The sequence below is a fragment of the Crocuta crocuta genome, unplaced genomic scaffold (genome assembly GCF_008692635.1).
Source record: "Crocuta crocuta isolate KB4526 unplaced genomic scaffold, BGI_CrCroc_1.0 scaffold266, whole genome shotgun sequence".
Taxonomy (NCBI): Eukaryota; Metazoa; Chordata; class Mammalia; order Carnivora; family Hyaenidae; genus Crocuta; species Crocuta crocuta.
Genome location: NW_027531005.1, coordinates 7,600,724 through 7,620,619, shown reverse-complemented (window position 1 = coordinate 7,620,619; position 19,896 = coordinate 7,600,724). Strand labels below are relative to the sequence as shown.

At 39.3% G+C, this 19,896-nt stretch overlaps 1 protein-coding gene and 1 pseudogene across 1 annotated transcript in view; one reads left to right on the top strand and one right to left on the bottom strand.

Moving 5' to 3' along the window:
- Positions 1-19,896, top strand: part of SND1 (staphylococcal nuclease and tudor domain containing 1) — a 417,734-nt gene that overhangs the window by 182,700 nt on the left and 215,138 nt on the right. The window contains exon 12 of the mRNA XM_077770770.1: positions 6,804-6,904. Coding sequence (XP_077626896.1) covers positions 6,804-6,904 — 101 coding nt within the window. The remainder of the gene's footprint in view (positions 1-6,803; positions 6,905-19,896) is intronic.
- Positions 4,915-6,464, bottom strand: LOC144237043 (bublin coiled-coil protein pseudogene; annotated as a pseudogene).

The window sequence follows — 19,896 nt, the reverse complement described above, 5'->3', positions numbered from 1 at the left end:
TTTGTACAAATTTATTCTCCTACCTGAATTGTTTTTAGGAACTGAAAATTCTAAAGCTTTCTAAAGAAAATGAAGGATGAACATTTTATTTTTATACCTGGTTTTTCATCCATGTTTGTTCAACTTTGGTTTAAGAGTGTTTACAGGGATTCATAAAATATAAGATAATAGAAGTTCACAGAAGAAAATTGAGAAAGAATCACAGAAGGTAGGATCATCTAATATAGAGGAATGAGGCCTTAGCCTCATTAAGACTGTTGTGCCATAAGAGTGTAGGCTCGCACAGTCCAGTGTGGTGACTTAGAGCCATGGGTGGCTCTTGAGCACTTGAATGTGCCTGGTCCAGATTGAGATGTACTGGCCCTGCAAAGTACACAGCAGATTCCAAAGACTTCATATCAAAGAAAGAGAATAATATCAATATCTTTTTCATATTGGTTATTTGTTGATAGGATGTTTTGTAGTTTATTTAAATAAATACTAAAAGTAATTTCATCTGTTCTTCCTTTCTTTTAATGTTGCTAACTAGGAAATGTGAATGTGTATATGTTGCTCATATTTGTGACTCACTGTGTTTTTGTGACCCTGTGCTGTCTAGGATGAGGTCAGTTTGACGTCCTCTCTTATAAGCGTTGAGTGGCTCTGCAAGCGCTTGGATCTGAGTAGCTAGCTTGGCTACGGGGTTGGGCCGGGGAGGAGGGGTTGTGGTACTCTGAGAGCATGCCCAGAAGCAGGACTTAGAGACTCCTTGGCAATTTGTTTTGAAGCTCATCCTATATTGGGCTGAATGGGTAATTGAAATTTGTTTCAAAATTAAAAATATATGTATATCATATTTTTACAATAAATACATAAGGTGGATTTTAGCAGGGGAAAAAAGAGTAAGAATATATAAATATTGATGAGCATTGTGGAAGGTCCTGTTTTATCCAGAGTAAAGGGAGACTTGATCTCTTTGTTCATTGTCTTCCTAATTTAGTAAGGCAAGGAGTATCTTCTCAAAATACTTCTAGTTAACCTATTAATTAATTGAGATTATTCCCCACACTCTGCTTTAATTATCTTTGGTAAATAAAATCTCCAGTAACTGGTACCTGCAAAATTAATCTGGAAAATGTGTAAATAAATACTAAATAGTGTATCATTCTTTAAAATAAGCCCTACTCATCTCTAAGTTGGGATGAATATGTATGAAGTACATATTCTTGTTTGCTGTGGCTCCTTAAGGAGAAAAGTATATTTAATTGAGTCTTTCTACCTAATGATTTCAGTAGTCTAATTATTTCAGTCAACACGCATCTTATTTATGCATATATGTATGTATTCATGTATTTATTTATTTATCTCACATACACTTATTTAGCACTTACTTTGTGCCAGGCTTTCCTAAGAAAATCAGTACGCATTTATCTAAAAATAAGTGATGTATAGAGCTTACTCTGAGTCCAGCCATGTTCTAAATGCCTTGTGTATATTAATGCATTTCTTCCTGTAACTATGAGGTAGGCAGAGTTATCCATGTTAAACTGAAGCACAGAGAAGTTAGGTAACTTATCTTAATTCACACAGCTCTTATGTAGAATTGCGGGGAACCAAATCTTTGCAGCCTGCTGGCTCCAGAGTCCATGCTCCGATTTAAGCTGTGTCAAATAGTTTGTTCTACTTACTTTCTCTCCCAGGTACATTAGCTGGACTTGCCCAGATCATGATACTGTCTTTTCTGGGGTTCATAGAAGCTTTTCATAACCACCTGGAAATTCTGTCATGAGAGTGATGGGTCATTTAACAGCTTATTTCCAGAGGCAGGGTGTTTATTACAGCTCTTTGTGAATTTATGATTGGCTGTGTGGAATAGTGGGTGGGATTACATGGTAATTATGCAAAATAGCCTTATATAACAGCCCTAGTTATATTAATACTAAACTCAAACTGTGACCTGGAAATGTTGTGGATATGCAGTTGTTTTTTCTCCCTTCCTTATCCTTTACACATAGTTCAGAATTTGTCACTTTGTTGCTTCATTATCATCACCTTCATAAGGCTTATGAAGTTCTTTGGTAGTTTGACTTTTTGAGAGATCAGATGTATGAAAAATATCCACCCATAGATCCTCAGAATTCTGTAGGTGTGGCCCAAAGCTATTCTGTTGAACTAAATTACTTCCATACTTTATAAGATTGTGATATAAATTTGGTCCTAAGTTTTCATCTTCCTTCTTCTGAAAGGTCCTTGATATTCCTTTCAAAGGAAGATTCCATAATCTAATGGACTAAGGATGAGTCTTTGAAAACATCTTTGAGAAACTAATAATATGGGAAACTACATGTATTTTGCTTACATGTAACTTGTTATATGAGTGACTGTGATTAAAATTTCATCCTGATTTCAAATACTCTTTCATGTTTTATTTTTTTATTAAAAATTTTTTTTAACGTTTATTATTTATGACAGAGAGAGAGCAAGAGAGAGAGAGCAAGAGGGAGGAAGGAGCAGAGGCCGGGAGACACAGAATCCAAAGCAGACCCCAGGCTCTGAGTTGTCAGCACAGAGCCCAATGCGGGGCTCAAACCCACATGAGATCATGACTTGAGCCGAAGTCAGACACTTAAGCGACTGAGCCACCCAGGCGCCCCATTTATCCCCAGTGTTTTAAATAAAAACGTTTTTGTTATATAAAACAGCAGAAAACTAAAAAACTTGACAAAGTGGTCCTCAAAACTGAACCTTCTCATTTTAAAGGTGTCCTTTAGAATTTTATGTCTGAAAGGGCTCCTGACTACATATATCCATTCATGCAATAAATGTTTGTTTACTGTATACCCTCCAGCCACTGTTCAGGCCCTGTGACAACAGTTTTAGTAAAAGGCGTGGCCTGCCTTCTCCTGGAGCTTACAATCTGTGTGTTCCAGTTTACTGTAATAAAGTAAAGGTAAGGAAAACACTGTATCATACACCATATCTGGCTAAGTTATGTTTTGAAATTCTAGAGTTGAGTGATACTCTAGAGTTCTAACCTAGTGCTTTAATTTTCCAAGAGAAAAAGGGAGACCCAAAGATGGGATGAGGTTCTTTTACAAGAGAATCAAGCAAGAGCCTAGGGCTCCGTGGGGTCATTGCTGTAAAGAGAGATCAGAGATCAGGCCCTGTGTTTGTGTTACATACAGGTTTAAAATACTTGTATACTAAACATTCCAGGAGTACCTTTGTTTGAAAAATGAGGAAACTGTCTGCATACTTTTTAACTCCTGCATTCCAACCCACAAGCACAAAACTCAGGTTATCTTTTATCAGTCAAAGACCTTGCTAAGATTTACAATTTTAATTGAAACTGTTTAAACTGTGGCTCTTTTTCAAGTGATTGACAAGTCAGTGATGAGTATCTAGAGATGGCTCTAAGGTAGAGAAACAGATCTCAGTATCCACAGGAGAGGGACATAAATGCTAATTACACATTGACTTTAAATCTTGGTTTGTCATTGCTGCCTGCAGGTGTGTGGCTTGGCTGTGGGCTATTCTCAGGGCCTCATTTGTACTTGAGATTTACTTTAATAATGTTGCCTCCCCAATGAGCTCTTTAATCTCTTATTTTCAGTTCTTTTTCTAGATAAAGGAAAAAATTGGGAGATGAATATATTTATTGATTCTTTAGGTTATTGAGGATTAAAGTTTTGTTTTGTCTTCCCACGTATTTTCCTGAAAGACAATTTTGGGATAGGGTGCCTTTTGGCCTTCTGAACCGAACGGTGGTCAGGTGTTCATTTTTGTTTATTATTACCATCCCCCCTCCCCCCATCAGCACCGGCATTATTCACATGGCCTTCTGGATGAAGTTTTTTGTAGCCCCTCTCGTTCCTTGTCCCATCCTTGGCCTGTATTAACTCTCACCAGCTGCATACAGGCAAACTATTAAAACCTCTTTGTTGGAGGTACTAGTTAAAACCCATCCCCCTCCTTCCCCGCCCCCCCCCATCTGATCATATCCCTCACATTTACCCATCTTCTTAGCTTTAGACAAGTTGATGAGACCTAGACGTAATTCCAGTGTATACAACTGACTTCAGGAGTCTTCTATGTATCTTCTTCTTGTCTCTGTTGTTGTGTTATGACAGCACTTCTCATAAGAAAGATTTACCTTACCTTCAGTCCTTAATTGGCTTTCTCTCCAGTAGGGCTTCCTGTTGCTTTTAAACTGTTATTAGATGGAGCATTCAAGTGAGTGATCTGACAGTCCGAATTTTGAGGCAGCTGTCCTTTTCAAAATTTCCGTATTCACTTTTAAAATGAGTTTTTGAGGAACAGACAGATTGAAAGGATTTTAATGGTGCTCACCAGCACTGAGCTGAACTTGAGGTCTGTGCAATATGCTGTCTTCAAGTGGATCAGTGGGAACTAAAGACATGTTTAGAAAACAAGATTCTGGACTTTCTGACTGTGAGGATGCCTTCAGGATGTTTGAGCCAGTGTATTTTCAGTGCAGATGTATAAACCTTGGCCATGGCCAAAACCAGGTATATACCTTAGTTCTCTAAAAACAGACCCTGAATATTTGTTAAAGGATACCACACACTTGTTCAGGATGTCCGATCCATATATTGTATATTTGGATTAAAGAACTTTTTCCTAACCTGTTTGCTGTGTTTGTTCGTTTTTTGGTGTTGAAGACCCATTTAATGAGGATGCTCAAGACCTGGACTGGGCAGAGTGGGGAACGCCCCGAATTGTGCAGGCAGGCAACGCATGTGGGTAGCAAGCCCACAACTGACCCCAGGAAGGGATGTCAGGGGGTAGGGGTTGGCCCAGGCAGGCTGACCCAGTAGGCGGGCTGAAGGCCAGCCCTTAAAAAACTATCTAAGCCAGGTGGTGAGTGCCCAGGCCAAGGAGGCAGGGCCGGGTTTGGTTGGGGGCTCCCAGAGCCTAGGGACTGCCATTGCTAGGAGACTACCCAAGCTGCTTACGGAACTTAGGGCATGTCTGCCAGATGGACTCATGTAGCTTCTGGAGGCAGCTATGGAAGTGGTTCTTCTCCTTCAGGTAGTCCAGATAGAACTTGGATCTAATCCACCATGGAGTTGATAGCAGCATATTTTTGCTTCCCCAAAGCCATTGTCCTTGCCTTCTGCACCTGCCTCCACCGGCACGCCTAGGTCCCTGTTGGTGTGCCTGGCAAAAGGTGGAGGTGTTGGATGGAATGTGGGGCCACCCTAAACTATGCATATAGTTTATATACATATATTTTCTTCAGAATGTAAAAAGTTCTTCTAGTTCCTTCAAGCCTTTTATTTCCTCAAAACTTCCTAACTGCAGCTCTTGTTGGTACTGAGTGTAGTTAGCAGTGTCATTTTATTTCCATACAGTGATACCAGTTCCAAGCGGCCTTGTGATTGTCATCTTGTTTGCTCTCCTTAATGTTCCTTAACTTGGTTCCAGAGTAGGTATAGTAGACTGAAATTATGTGCAGTTTTTGTGTCGAGACATTCATATTTTTAAACAGGAGATCATCAGGGGTGTTGAAGAGGTTAAAGAACTGCTTTACATAATGTTATCTAGGAATCCTGCAGGAATATTGCCATTCTCTTCTCTATCAAGTGTAAGCGTGAGACCTTAAATGTTTCACTATTTGACTTTCTCTTTTGGTATCAACCATTTTTTTTTTTTTAAATTCTTAGAGCAGTTTTAAGTTCATGGCAAAAAAAAAGTACAGAGTTCCCATATACCCCTACCTCTACACAGCCTTCCCCACTATCGGTGTCCCCCACCAGAGTGGTACATTTGTTATAACTGATGAGCCTACATTGATAACATCGTCACCTACAGACTGTATTTTAACATTAGGGTTCACTCTTGGTATTCCATGTTCTGTGGATTTTGAAAAAACATATAATGGTATGAATCCATTGTTATTGTATGATGCAGAATAGTTTCCCTGCCCTAAAAATCCCCGTATGCTTTTCCTGTTTTTCCCTGTTTCTTCCCTCTATCCCCTGGCAACTGCTGATCTCACTGTCTTTATCATTTTGCCTTTTTCAGAATGTCACAAAGATTCCACTATGTCTTTTCATACCATGATCACCCCTTTCTTTTTAGTGCTGAATGATACTCCTTTATCTGGATGTACCACAGTTTATTTATATATTCATCTACTGAAGGATACCTTAGTTGTTTCCAGATTTTAGTAGTTATGAGTAAAGATGCTATAAACATACTTATTCAGGTTTTTGCATAGACATAAGTTGCAGCTTCTACGGATAAATGCCAAGGCACGTGATTGTTGGAACATATGGTAAAATATGTTTAGTTTTTTAAGAAACCACCAAACTGCCTTTCAAAGTAGCCTTACTGTTCGCATTCCCACTAACCATGAATGAGAATTTCTGCTGCTCCACGTGCGCACCACCAGGACTTGTCAGTGTCCAGGTTTTGGCAGTCCTAATGTAGCCGTAGCTCGTTAGTGTTGTGATTTGCATTCCCCCAGTGATAGGTGTTGTAGAGCATCATTGCCTTCTGAAGGTCTTCTTTGGTGAGATGTCCAGGGCTTAGGCCCATTCTTAAATCAGGGTATTCATTTCCTCACTGTTGAGTTTTAAGACTTCCTTGCATATCTTGTTTCACAATCCTGTCAGATAAAGGCTTTTGCAGATATTTTCTCCCAGCTTGTGGGTCAACTATCTTTTAATTGTTGCTTTTTAAAATTTAATCCCAGAAAAACCAGATGAGGTGATCCTTGACAACTGGGTAGGTATACGTGGCTGCTAGTGAGCTGTGTTGCACTCTCAACCTTAACTCCCTTGCTTCTCTATTTTCAGGTCAATGTGACTGTGGACTACATTAGACCAGCCAGCCCAGCCACAGAGACGGTGCCTGCCTTTTCAGAGCGTACGTGTGCCACCGTCACCATTGGAGGAATGTGAGTGTTCTAACTGGCCGGGGCTCAAACTCAGCTACGAGTTGTCCTCATTTAAGTGTCTCCTTCCTTTTCTCCCTTATTTCCTTTCTGTTGCTCTTAATACAGTGGTTTATAATTGTTATGTCTGTGTAGCACTTTACATTTGCAAAGCATTTTATAATCACTCATTAGCTAATCATATTCTTTCATTATTGTCATTTAAGATTTATTGGGCTCTGTGTGCTTGACACTATGTAGCATATATTATTACTATTAATAATGCCATTTATTGAGTGTCAGTAAGACCCTAGGTACTATCTGACATTAGGTAGAAAAATTATCTGCACATTAGTTTAGGCAGTTCAATTATAGACCAAAAAGGGTAGGCAGAGGAAGAAGAGTTCATTGGGCCTTTTCTTTATATAGATGTATGTAATCAGTAATGATGGAGCCTTTCTTTCTCATCTGTGCTGGCTGTATCCTGTTATGTTCCAGAGTCTCTTGGGAATTTGGTTGATGAACAGTCTTTCAAGGGAGGTGTCTGCTGGGGGAAGGAGGAAGCCTGCAGCTTGGTGGGCCATACTTGCACAGCAAATATTAAAGCAGTCAGTCCCCAGTAGCAGTTCTTTACTCTGCATAAAATATACCAGCCTGATAATCATTTCCGTCTCTGGTTAACAATCTTAAATGCTGTTTGTTACCAAACTAGTATTTGTCTTCCCTTTTGAGGGGGTATAGTGGAGGGAGGAAAAGAATAGGTTTCTCATCAAAACAGGGACTGTCTTATTGAAAGTACAGTGGAGCCTGTTAGGAGAAACATCTAAGCTACAGCATTCTTCTGAAAGGAAACAGGGGATCTGTTATCTAAATTACCTTCCAGAAGCTCTCCGACCAAGTAGGAGCCTTCTCTGCTCCTTCGTGCTGTCACACTTGAAAATAACTATTTATAGCCATTGTTATCACTTCTGTATTTATGTAAACATTACTGTTCACACAACCATCAGAGACTTCGTGGAGAGGAACTCAGTATACGATTTTGTTGTCATTACCTTAACACCATCACAAGTGACATATTTTATTACCGGAATCTTGACAAATCAGATGATATTTTTGAAATGGGAGAGACTAGGGCATATTTTGGTTATTTTTTCTGCCTGTTTAACTTGCAGTAATGATTATTACCACTTTGTCACCACTTCTTAGGAGTTAGATGCATGCTACTCCTATGGAGAGCGGGAAAGTTAGTATTCCTATATGTTAAAATTTTAACTGTCAGAAAGAATCATCTCAGATAACAGCTCTTACTATCTAATTACTGGTAAAAACAACAGCATCACTACTGTAAAAATGCACAACTTTAATTTTGGTAGATGGTTTCCACCCATTTTAACAATCCGTTAGAGTGGATTATTTCATTTAGTTACCACTGAGGTATATATTTTTTAAATTAAAAAAAATTTTTTTTTAATCTCTGAGAGAGAGAGAGAGAGAGGCAGGCAGTGTGAGCAGGGGAGGGTCAGAGAGAGAGGGAGACACAGAATCTGAAACAGGCTCCAGGCTCAGAGCTAGCGATCAACACAGAGCCCGACGCGGGGCTAGAACCCACAAACTGTGAGATCATGACCTGAGCCGAAGTCAGCCGCCCAACCGACTGAGCCACCCAGGCGCCCCGTGAGGTATGTTTTTAAAGTAAATTTACACTGCTCAGTATTACATATTCTGGGGATGCCTGGGTGGCTCTGTTGGTTAGGTGTCTGACTCTTGATTTTGGCTCAGGTCATGATCTCAGGGTCAAGAGATCGAGCCCTTCGTTACTCTCTGTGCTGTTGTGGAGTCTGCTTAAGATTCTCTCTCTGTGTTCCTCTCTCTCTGCCTCTCTGTGTGCACTCACTCTCAAAAATTTACATATTCTGAGTGTATTATAGGGTTGTTGTTGTTTTTTTTTAATTTAGGGCACTTTGAAACAGGTAGTTTAAAAATTCCATAGTAGGGTATTATGGGCATGCTGCATGCCAGGATATCTTTAGGTTTTAACTGTGTTTATCTTGGCTTTGATTTAGATTACTCCTTCAGACTAGCATGGCTCTCAGCAAGGGTTAGGTGAGTGTTCCAGTCAAGATTTTGGTCTGTGATCAAGCCTTCATAAGAAACTATCAGCCTTTTTTTCATTGGTTGATTAACAAAGGTTGATTGTCTTTTTTTAACTTTATTTATTGATTTATTTTTTGAGGGAGAACACGCATGTGTGCACATGAGTGGGGAAGGGCAAAGAGAGAGGGAAGGACAGAGAATCAGAAGCAGGCTCCATGCTGACAGCACAGACCCTGATGTGAGGCTTGAACTCACAAACTGTTAGATCATGACCTGAGCCAAAGTCGGACACTCTACTTACTGAGTCACCCAGGCACCCTCACAAGCTGATTGGTCTTAATTGACAGGATCGACTATCCGTACTTTAGGTTCATGGCAGAGATGATAACCTTGACTTTTCTCAACCACTCAGTTCTTGTAACTGGATTATAAGAAATACTATTTTTGTATGATTTACCAAAGTGTTGATCAGTGTATCAATTCCTCTAGATCCCTAAGTTGTCTCCTTGGATTAGATCACCTTAGCAGGGTGCCTAGGAAACATAATGAGTTTCTTTATAGAGTTGTTTCTACAAACTAGACTTTGTGAAGCAGCTACTGGAGTGCATTTAGGAGAAATAACTGGGATTTACTGATACTTTTGAGACAAACTCTCACTGGACAGTAAGCTCCCTGAAGAGAGGGATTTTTGTCACTTATATTCTCTTTTGTAGTCTTAGTATTTAACATATGGTAGGAGTTTCAATAAATTTTTGAATTATTTATTGTATTGCAGAGTGTCACTTTGTGAAGCATAACAGGAGAACTTAGAAGTCTCATTACCTGGGACGCTTGTTTCTGTTGATCCCTGAGTTTGTTGTTATGTCATCAGTACTGGAAAACTTATATTGGATAGTTTTCCTTTTTTGTTTGATTATTGGGACATCATTGCTAAAGATAGGTCATGTCTGGAAAATGAACCTTTTAATTTTTAAGTTATACTCCTAGTTTCTCTTTATTTTCCCTTTGCCTTGATTTTGTTTTTATTCTTTTTCTGAATTTTCTGTACTTTTGCAAATCAATCCAAATAAAATTGTAGAAGAGTTGTGTGAATAAATAACAATGTTCAGATACTCACCTTATATTCAGAATTTAGGTGTACTAACAGCCTTCTGAGTGTAATGGTTAACTATTCAAAAACATTGGCTAGAGAAGGGAATTTTTTTTTTTAAGTTTATTTATTTTGATAGAGAAGGCATTAGCAGGGGAGGGGCAGAGAGAGAAGGAGAGAATATGCATGTAGGCTCCATGCCGTTAGCACAGAGCCCAGTGTGGGGCTCGATCTCATCAATTATGAGATCATGACCTGAGTCGAAATTAAGAGTCAGACACTTAACCAACTGAGCCACCCAAGTGCCCGGAGAAGGAATTTTTAAAATCGAAAATATTTTCATTTCATTTTAAACATTAAAATGTGCATATGTTTTCAAATCTTTGATATATGGGCAGAGTAGATCAATTATTCAATAACCTGAAAAATTGCATAACTTTCTCTTTAGAAGGAGTACTGTTGAGGGGTGCCTGCGTGGCTCATTCGGTTAAGCATCTGATTTTGGCTCAGGTCATGATCTTGCAGTTCATGAGTTTGAGCCCCACATTGGGCTCTGTGCTGACAGCTCAGAGCCTGGAGCCTCCTTCAGATTCTGTGTCTCCCTTTCTCACTGCCCCTCCCCTGCTCGCTCGCTCGCTCGCTCTCAAAAATAAACACTAAAAAAAAAAAAAAGAGTACACGGAAACACTAATTATGAAGCCCTAGATTTTTGTGATTTACATCCCCCTCATTTATTTTGCAACATTTTAAAGTCATTCAACTTATTAAACCTTTTCAGCTGTTTTCATAAACACGTGTTTTTTGTGTACTCATATTTCACTTAATAAAATATCTAATGAAGTACATAATTAAAAATAATAAGCACAACCAGTATATATAGTTTTGCAGACAGAAACAAATGGTTCAACAGGTTGGGACAAGTGCACAGGTGTCTGAGTGGTCCTTAGTCATTCTGATTGGCATCATGTGAAATCCTAGAATCTGTGCGTCAGTTCAGGGAAGGTTAGGAGAGCACCTATAGTAATGCATCACCTCTCGGAAAGACAGTCTTTGTTCAAGCTTGTAAAAATGTTGTAGAATTTAGAAGTCATCCATGTAACTTATGCCTGTCATCCTCTGTAGGCTTATATACCCACATATGGCCTTTCTTAACATCTAGAGGCTTTCCTGTTGTTCAGGAGATCAGCTGGGCTCTGGCTGTGGAAGAGCTGCTCTCAAGCTGCTGGTCACAGGGTGATAAGGAAAAGGAGGCAGATGAGATGGAGTCTCTTTCAGTTATTTCAAGGCAGATTTTTAAGTGTATGTCACATGCTAAAGTTTGTGAATTGTCTGTATCCTCAACAGGGTTCAGTCTAGTCCTTCTCTTTTTCTTTTTGGTGTAGAGGAGGAGGTGGATCACAGGATCTCTGTGAGGCACCTTCGGTGTGACAGTCTTCTGCTCCCATCTCTTGCCCCCTAGAGAATCAATGGAAACGAGGTTCATCATTCCTTTAATAGATTAACATTTTTTCCTTGATTAACTTCACTGTAGCTTTGGCAAGAGTTGTTATCTGTTAATCAAAACAGTTTAAATAAAAAATAAAAAGATCAGACTTAGAGTTGTTTCTCATTCTCTGGCTCCCAGGCTGGGAATTAGCTGAGCCTTTTAGGCCTGGTTTGTGACATGAAGCTGTCAAGATGGCGCTTCCTGTTAATTACTTTTTATTGTATTTAAGACACTTAAATAACTCTTCTTGTGATTTAGTCTTCTATGTAATTAGCTTCAGTGATTAAAATCTCATTCTTTCTTTATTGTCAGAGCCTTCTTGAAGAGTGAGATTTTTCTGGGGTGACCTTTTCTTGTGCTGGACTTCCCAATTACTTGGAGCTCCAATTTAGCAAACGCATTTTAGAATCTATTAACTAGTTGCTCACCTCTTTCTGCATGTCACCTTTTCAAAGAAAGGTCTTAAAATCTGTTCACAGATTTTAGGGGGCACCTAAAATATATATCTTTGGGGTTTAAATGTCACATACTCACACGCCTACTTACCACCACTTCAGCCATGGACAATTGTAACAGATCCAGTAAATGCAGTACCACTAAGATATTTCCCCAGTGTTTTTCATTATGTGTGAAGTATTTCACAATGGTAGGAGACCATGGATGTGACCTGTTTGGGGAAGTAAAGAATGGCATATAGCTGGAAGCGTAGAATAGGAATAGTGGGAAAATGCCTCTTTTTGTACAATGTCATATTTTGGGGGGAAGGTGATTTTTTTTTTTCTGACATTCTTTTTGAAACCATGTTTCCCTCACTGCTTTCCTGTACTGCCTTTGTGCTGTCTTTGAATCTTGTGTAGCCACTGCTCCCTTGATGTCCACACAAGTGTGAGGCCTTACTGCCAGAGGTATTGTCGAAGATCTTTTGGGCTTGGGACATCTTAGTTACCTCTTTGTTCTAGTGACTATCATCCAGCAGCCTCAAAGCCATCCTATGAACTTTTCTTTGTGTCTCTCTGGATTCTTCCTAGATAGAGCTCGTCTGTTATTATATTTATATAAGCCAGACAGTCATACTTGTAGGGAATGAGACTTCTTTTTCCCATATCTTTGGTTCTGGTTTGCAGTAATACTTCTTTCTTCAAGTGCTCTATAAATGACCAAAGCTTGAAGTCAGGTCTTGTCCCTCTTCTGGAATAATCCTTTTCTAATCCAAGTTTGGTTTTCCTTAGCCACAGTAAGAGTAAGTGTCCTATAATCCCCAGCTTCTCTGGCTTGAGTTCTGTAGCTTTAAGGCTTTCACAATCAGACCAAACCTCTCTCTCTCGAGTTTTCAAATCTTAAAATATTCTAATATCTGACTTTCAAGCTAAACATAGGAAGTAAGTGGCCTCTTGAAACCCTATTTTTGGGAGTAGGGTTTTGACTTAGAGTTGCCTGCAACATCTCAAAGGCACTCTTTTAGTACCTGCAGAAGTGCGGAGACATTATTAATGTCACTGACTGGGCCATGAGGTAGAAACTGGCTGGTTGCCAACCCTTTTCTCCAGATTTATTCCTTATACTTTATCAGATTTATTGGGGGCTTTCCACCCCCCCCCCCGTCAGTTTTTTCCTGCTATGAAGGAAAAGGGACACATCAGAATAAGGGTCCCCCCGGCTTTAATCAGAAACATCTATCCTCCCCCCTCTCCCCAACTACAAGTATGATAGATTGTTTATTGGAAGTCATAGGCTGCTTGATTTATATAATTGCTTCTACTGTGTTTGGTAGAAGTATGCCTATCTACCATCCTGAAGACACTGGAAGATTCTATGGCATTTAGTTTAGAATACCTTGGAAAGAAATAGTTGAATAACTGGGCTTCTCTTCTGCTAGCCCAATCAAGTATTGTGATCATTTTAAGAGACTGGTTCTGTAAAGCACTTGAAGAAGGAACTTAGCCATTGCAAAGGATGTAGGCTGGGAATCACGAAAACACTCAGTTTCAGACAGATCAGTCTCTTCATATATTTTGTGGCTACCTATGGAAATTTCATGCTGCCAGATGTTACTCCTTTAAAGACCTCTTGGTTTCAGATTACTGTATTATCATCATCTCTATATCAAAGTTCAATTAAGTTTTTCATAAGAGAATGCTTGGATCATACCAATCAGCAGAATCCATGCTCAGCTCTGTGTTTTCCCTGTACCTGTCTACCAAGAGCAGTAGATTTATCTGTTTATTCATACAAGAAATATTTGAACACCTACTGTGTGCCAGACACTGGGAATATAGCAGTGAATGAAGCAACACACCGTTCCACATGATGAGGCTTCTCCAAATGCTCTTCATTCTTGGGATTTCTTGGCACTGGTTCATGCAGCCTTAAGTACCCTTGCAAGTATTCGCTGGCTTTGATGCACTCAGAACCTTGTTTATGTAGAGTTTTGCTTTAAGAAACACAAGTGACTTCATTTAAACAGTGCCTGAAAATGTTGTTTTCTCTTCAGTTTTGCCAGGGACTTTTAGAGACTTTACTGCTCAGAAATAGATTAAAATATAAATGAAAGATAATTTCTCTTTATCTCCTTATTTTTAGATGAATCAATAACTCATTTTGTCAATAGACAAAATGAAATGCTTGAGTGACTCCTCACTGCCACCCATCTGCCCCTTTCCTCCTCACAGTATAATTCCTGTCTCACTCAGTGTACGTGCAGCTCTGTGAATGCTGACAGCTCCCCCGTGGTTCCCATCCTGGTTCCCATCCTGTCGTGTGTTCTCTTCGGGGCTTCAAACACCGCTTAACTTACCCCACTGCCTCCCAGAGATGCTTGCATAGAAGAATAGATGCTAACTTTTTTGCAGTGTCTGCTTTTCACTTGTGGGACAGTTATCCTTACAACTTTATGAATTAGAACTACTAATCACAAAATATTTGACGTTAAGTCATACGCATTTACTTCCTTATCTAAACGATGAATGTTTTTAACAGACTACATCCTTTAACCCCTAATTTTGTTATATTATTTAAGTTTTACCATTAGTGAACTTTATAAAGTTCAGTTACTGTTTCTGATTAACTTTACAGAATATTTCCCTCTCTGAAAGATTACAGTTAGAATGCTACCTTTTCTTAATCCTCATTCCTTTTAAAAGTTTTTCTGTTTCAGGATTTGTTTGCATTTACTATTTTCTCCTCTGTCAGTAAGTAATTATCTTTTAAGCTTTGCTTGTAAGTTGATCCAAAAAATTTACCCTCCATCATAGCAGTTTTAAGTTGAACCAAGTATAATAGCGTGAGAAGACGCACAGAAAGACAAATCCTATGTAGTTGTATCCCCAGGAAAATGTTGAATGAATTCCCCTTGTGTGTGTCTCTCTGATGTGTGTGTGTGTCTGTCTCTCTCCATTTTGTACTTCTTCCTATCCATCTGTCCCTTGTATCTCAGTTCATTCTTTTTGTGGTATTTCCTGTTCATTTGATGGAGAACTTTGATTTTACACGTGGGGGTGGTAAAGTTTCTGAATTTCCACATGTCTGAAAATGTCTTAATTTTGCGCATATTCCTGATTGTTAGTTTCTGTATGAAATTCTAGCTTCAAAATTATTTTCCCAAGAGCTATGAAGGCACATTTTTCTATTGCTTTATCATTGTTTATGAGAACTAAGTTTCCATTCCTTTAAATTTCTATTTCTTCAACATTTGCTTTTCCCAGACTCTGGAAGCTTTTACAATTTTATGTTTATTTTTGGTTTTCTAAAAATTTATTAAAACATTTCCAGTGTGGCCTTTTTGCTGCATACTCAGTGGGCCAAAAACACTCATGTCTTCCTTCAACTTGGAGATTTTTTCTTTCTATTCCTTCTTGAATTACTTTCTTTATCTCTCTTTTGCCTCTGACTCTGGATATTCTATCGGCATTGTATCTTATGCTTCATATATGTCTAAATTTTCTTTTCTTTTTTTTAAAGGCCTCCTTTGCATTTTGTTCTACATACAAGGAACTGTCTTCAACATTATCTTTTGGTTTGCTTAACCAACGATCCATGCATAATGAGTCATTTTCCCCTCTTTCGCACTCTTAATTCATTCTTCTCATTCATTTACTTACTCATTAGTTCATTTATCAAGCAGTTATAAAATACCTAGTATGTGCTAAGCACTATGTTAAGCATCAGGAATGTATTGGTAGTTCTAAAACTGAAATAATTTCTTCTGCTATGAAATTTACAAAGACTGTTCTCTAGCTCATTTAAAAAATTTTTTTCGGCATTCATCTCTAAATTTTTTTTGTTCTTTAAGTGTTTTAATAGCAGCCTGTTCTTAGTCCATGAATATAATACTTTCTCCGTCTCTGAGAGTATTATTTAAAGATTTAAAAATTGGGGCACCTGGGTGGTTCAGTCAGTTAAGGGTCTGACTCTTGATTTCGGCCCAGGTCATGATCTCACAGGCTGTGGGGTCGATCCCATGTCAGTCTGTATACTAATAGCATGGAGCCTGCTTGGGATTCTCTTTCTCTCCCCCTCTCACTGCCCCTTCCCCACCCAAAATAAAGAAACCTTTTTAAAAAATTAAAAATTTTTCAATTCCATTGAATTACCCTCATCACTAAGTGTTCTGTTTATTTTGTTCCTTTTCTCTCATAAGTCCTCAAATATTTGGGAGCCTTGATGTCTATGTATGAAGGACAGATGAATGAAGGAGTTGACCGGTGTCCCAGTTGTATATACCTGCTTCCCCAAGGCATCTTTTCATGAAAGGGCATAGATGAGAAGGAAGTATCAGAGGCAGCCTTCCTTTCCGGTGCCTGAAAGTGTTTGGACCTGGAACATAGACGAAGCAGGCAATTTCCAGACCCCACTAAAATTGTGAAAGCAAAGGCCGGGTTCCTTGGCTGGTGAAGAACTTATGTGTACTTCACTGGGTGGGGTGAAAAGGGGATGTGATGTGCTTGTCCCACCATGTCAGATGCTGTGCCTCTGCTTTTCTTATAGGCTGCAACCTCCAGCTAAGGTCCTTCGCCAGTTAAATCACCTACCTTCTGTTCTATAACCTGTGTTTCTGTGAAGCGAATTGTCTTATACATGGCCTTGGTATTCTAGGAACTCTCGCTGGCATAGTGTTGAAGTTGTGTTGGTATAAAAACAATATTCCCATAGAGTTAAAATATTGACTCTATAAGGGGTAAGCCTTCTCCCATTTAAAGGGAGAGCTTTAGCAATACAGAGACTTATACAAAGAAAAATCTTAGAATGTGAAGTTGAGAAATCTACAGCAGTGTTTTCCTTTAGTGTAAGTCATGACTACTTTAGTGTCTTCAGGAACCTGCTTGGTTAACCTTGGTAGCACCCTCCAAGGGTAGTTGGAAAAGCTGTGAAGACACTTCCTCCAGTCTTTAAACAGTGGATTAATGAAGAAGTCTACAGCTTGATTCAGATTTTATATTGAGATTATAGTGGTGTCTATTAGAAACATAACCCCTCTAGAAGGAGGAGAGTACAGGAAACCCCTGGGATTTAAGGCTACTCTGCCATTAGAGATTTAACTCTAGTCCTCTTTTTATTAGAGTTGCTTTTGCTAGTCCTTGGGCTAGAAAGTTCCATTGGGTTTAAGTAGTCTGCCCATAATCCAGTTTTTCTTCTTAAGCCCTGTTTGTTGAGGAGTTTGGGGTGGTTTCATAGATTGTGAACTATTCAGGAACACACATAAAAGTAGTGATACAAGAAATGCCTGTACTTGCTGGTAGATTCTTTCTTGGGTATTTGCCAAGGGTCAGAATCCTCTGCTCTTAATAACTTTGTAGGCATCATAGGGACAGGAAAGAGACTGGCTGATCCAGCTCCTTTGTATGAGGGTCCTGATTAGTTGCTCAGATGATGTCCCCAAAGTCTCCTCGCTGTGGTACTTTGTATTTTGTTGATAAAGGCCCTTGGGGTGCTGCCAGTTCTCTACCAATCAGATCCCATCCGCTTTCTGTCTTTCAGGATTTGTGCAAACTTTCTGATATGTTGTTAACATACTTTCTTGTTTTCTAGCACCATTAGGGCTCTATTCTTGTCCATATCTGTCTTTTCTGTCATTTCAGTGGGACTTTGTAAAGGATGTCATGTGGACATAAGTTCTCAGTCTGCCATTCTGACCTCCTTCAAGCATTCTTTCTTTAAACTTTCAGATAATGCAGTTGATGTGGTAAAGAGAGGGGACATTTGACACGGTTACCAATAGGCAAAGATCCTGTGTCTTTCATATGCCATTTCTCAGCACCTTTCTTTTTATAATTCCTGTCCCAGCATAGTACAAAGTGGTAAGGTAAATAGGATTGGAGTTTTTGTAGATTTCTTCTGTCTCCTGTTAGTGATGCTGCTTCGCGGCGATTTACTCCAGTTCATACCGAGTGGTTTTTTTAAAAATAGTAAAACATTGTAACCTTTTTAATAATTTAGAAAATAAAGGGAAATTACCCATTATTTAATCATGCTAATATAATAGCTCTTGTGTGAGGTTACTCCTTTTGAGTGCTGGTTATTTTTTGAGAGTTGAGTCTAGGAACAGAAAAATTGACTACTTGGCCTAGTGCTGACATGAAGTCTAAGGCAAGTGATAAAGTAGGCTTTGGAGATGAACAGACGTTGAAGTAAAACCTCAGCTCTGCTCCTGGATAGCCATCCAATGTTGGGCCTTAGTTTTATCTTATATAGCATAGATATAATAATCTCACATGTTATGGGGTAGTTGTGAGGATTAAATGTACTAATGCATTTAAAATGTTCAGCATATTCACTAAGACTTATCAGTGTTCACATCAGCCCAAGCTTCTAGACTGGACTGGTCACTATTGATCTAAGTTTGTATCTACTGGCTTCTGCCCTTTCTCTCTTTTTAAAAGTTATTTTATTTATAATTACTACTACTACTACTACTACTACTTCTCCTCCTCCTACCCCTCCCCCTCCCCCTCCCCCTCCTCCAGAAAGCATGTGCATGAGCAGGGGTTGGGCAGAGGGGGAAAGAGAGAGAGACTCTTAAGCAAGCTCCGCATTCAGCACAGAGCCTTACACAGAGCTCGATCCCACGACCCTGGGATCATGACCTGAGCCAAAACTAAGAGTCAGACACTCAACCAACTAAACCACCCAGACACCCTTATTTATTATTTGTTTAAATAATCTATACACCCAACATGGGGCTTGAACTTATGACCCTGAGATCAAGATTCGTGTGCTCTGCCAGCCGAGCCAGCCAGGCACCCCCGTCCTTTCTCTCTTTGTCCTCTTTTATACACTTCTGGCCATTTATTTTCATTCAAACTTCTCTTTTTAAGGATTTTCCTTGAGCATTTATATTCCATCCTCTTGTTAGTCTTTACAACTCTTCCTGGCCAAGCTCATCCACTTACAACACTGTTGCTTCACAGAATGTTCTACATATTAGCTGAAATCAGATACAGGAAATGCCAAAACAAAATGCCTCTTTGGATTATGGCTTAGCTTTTGTAGTAGTCCATTTTTGTTGTTCCATGGCAGGCCCTTTGGTTGGATTTATCTCTTTTCTCACTTTTTAAATTGTCATAATGGCTAACTTACATCCATTTTTCCTCTATATCTTAAATGTATACTATGTTAACCAGTAATGATTAATAAGTACTTCCATAAAGGTAGAAGCGGTATTTATGAGTAAGTTTTTTGTTTGTTTGATTTGGTGTTTTTTGTTTTGGAGTTTTGGGTTTTGGTTTTTTGAGAGAGAGTAGGTGAGAGAGTGAGCAAGGGGCAGAGAGAGAGAATCCCAGATGGCAGAGTGGGGGTCAGGGTTGGGGGGGAGAGAAAAAGAAGTGGGGCTCACCTGATGTGGGACTCAAACTCACAAACTGTGAGATCATGACCTGAGCCAAAGTCAGATGTTCAATGACTGAGCCACCCAGGCGCCCATGAGTAAGTAAATTTTAATGTTTCAAGAAGTTTAAAACACATACAATGTATCTCTTAATAAAAGTAATTTATTGATATTGCCTTCAGGGGCTCCTCAGTGGGTCAGTGATTTAAGCGACTGACCTCGTCTCAGGTTATGATCTCATGGTTTGTGGGTTCAAGCCCCACTTGGGCTCTGTGCTGAGGAGCCTGGAGCCTGCCCCGGATTCTGTCTCCCTCTCTCTCTCTCTCTCTCTGCCCCTCATATGTGTGCTCTCTCTCAAGTATAAGCAAATATACATTAAAGAAAAAAAAAAAGAAAATGACTTTCAAAGCAGGAGGTGTGCTAGGAAGCAGCCTACCTTGGCTACTGTGCTCTAGTGATCTGCCAATCTCCATATCTGAAGTGGTTGAAAAGGCAGAGGGCTACTAACCTTAGGTGTTTTAGAAAGT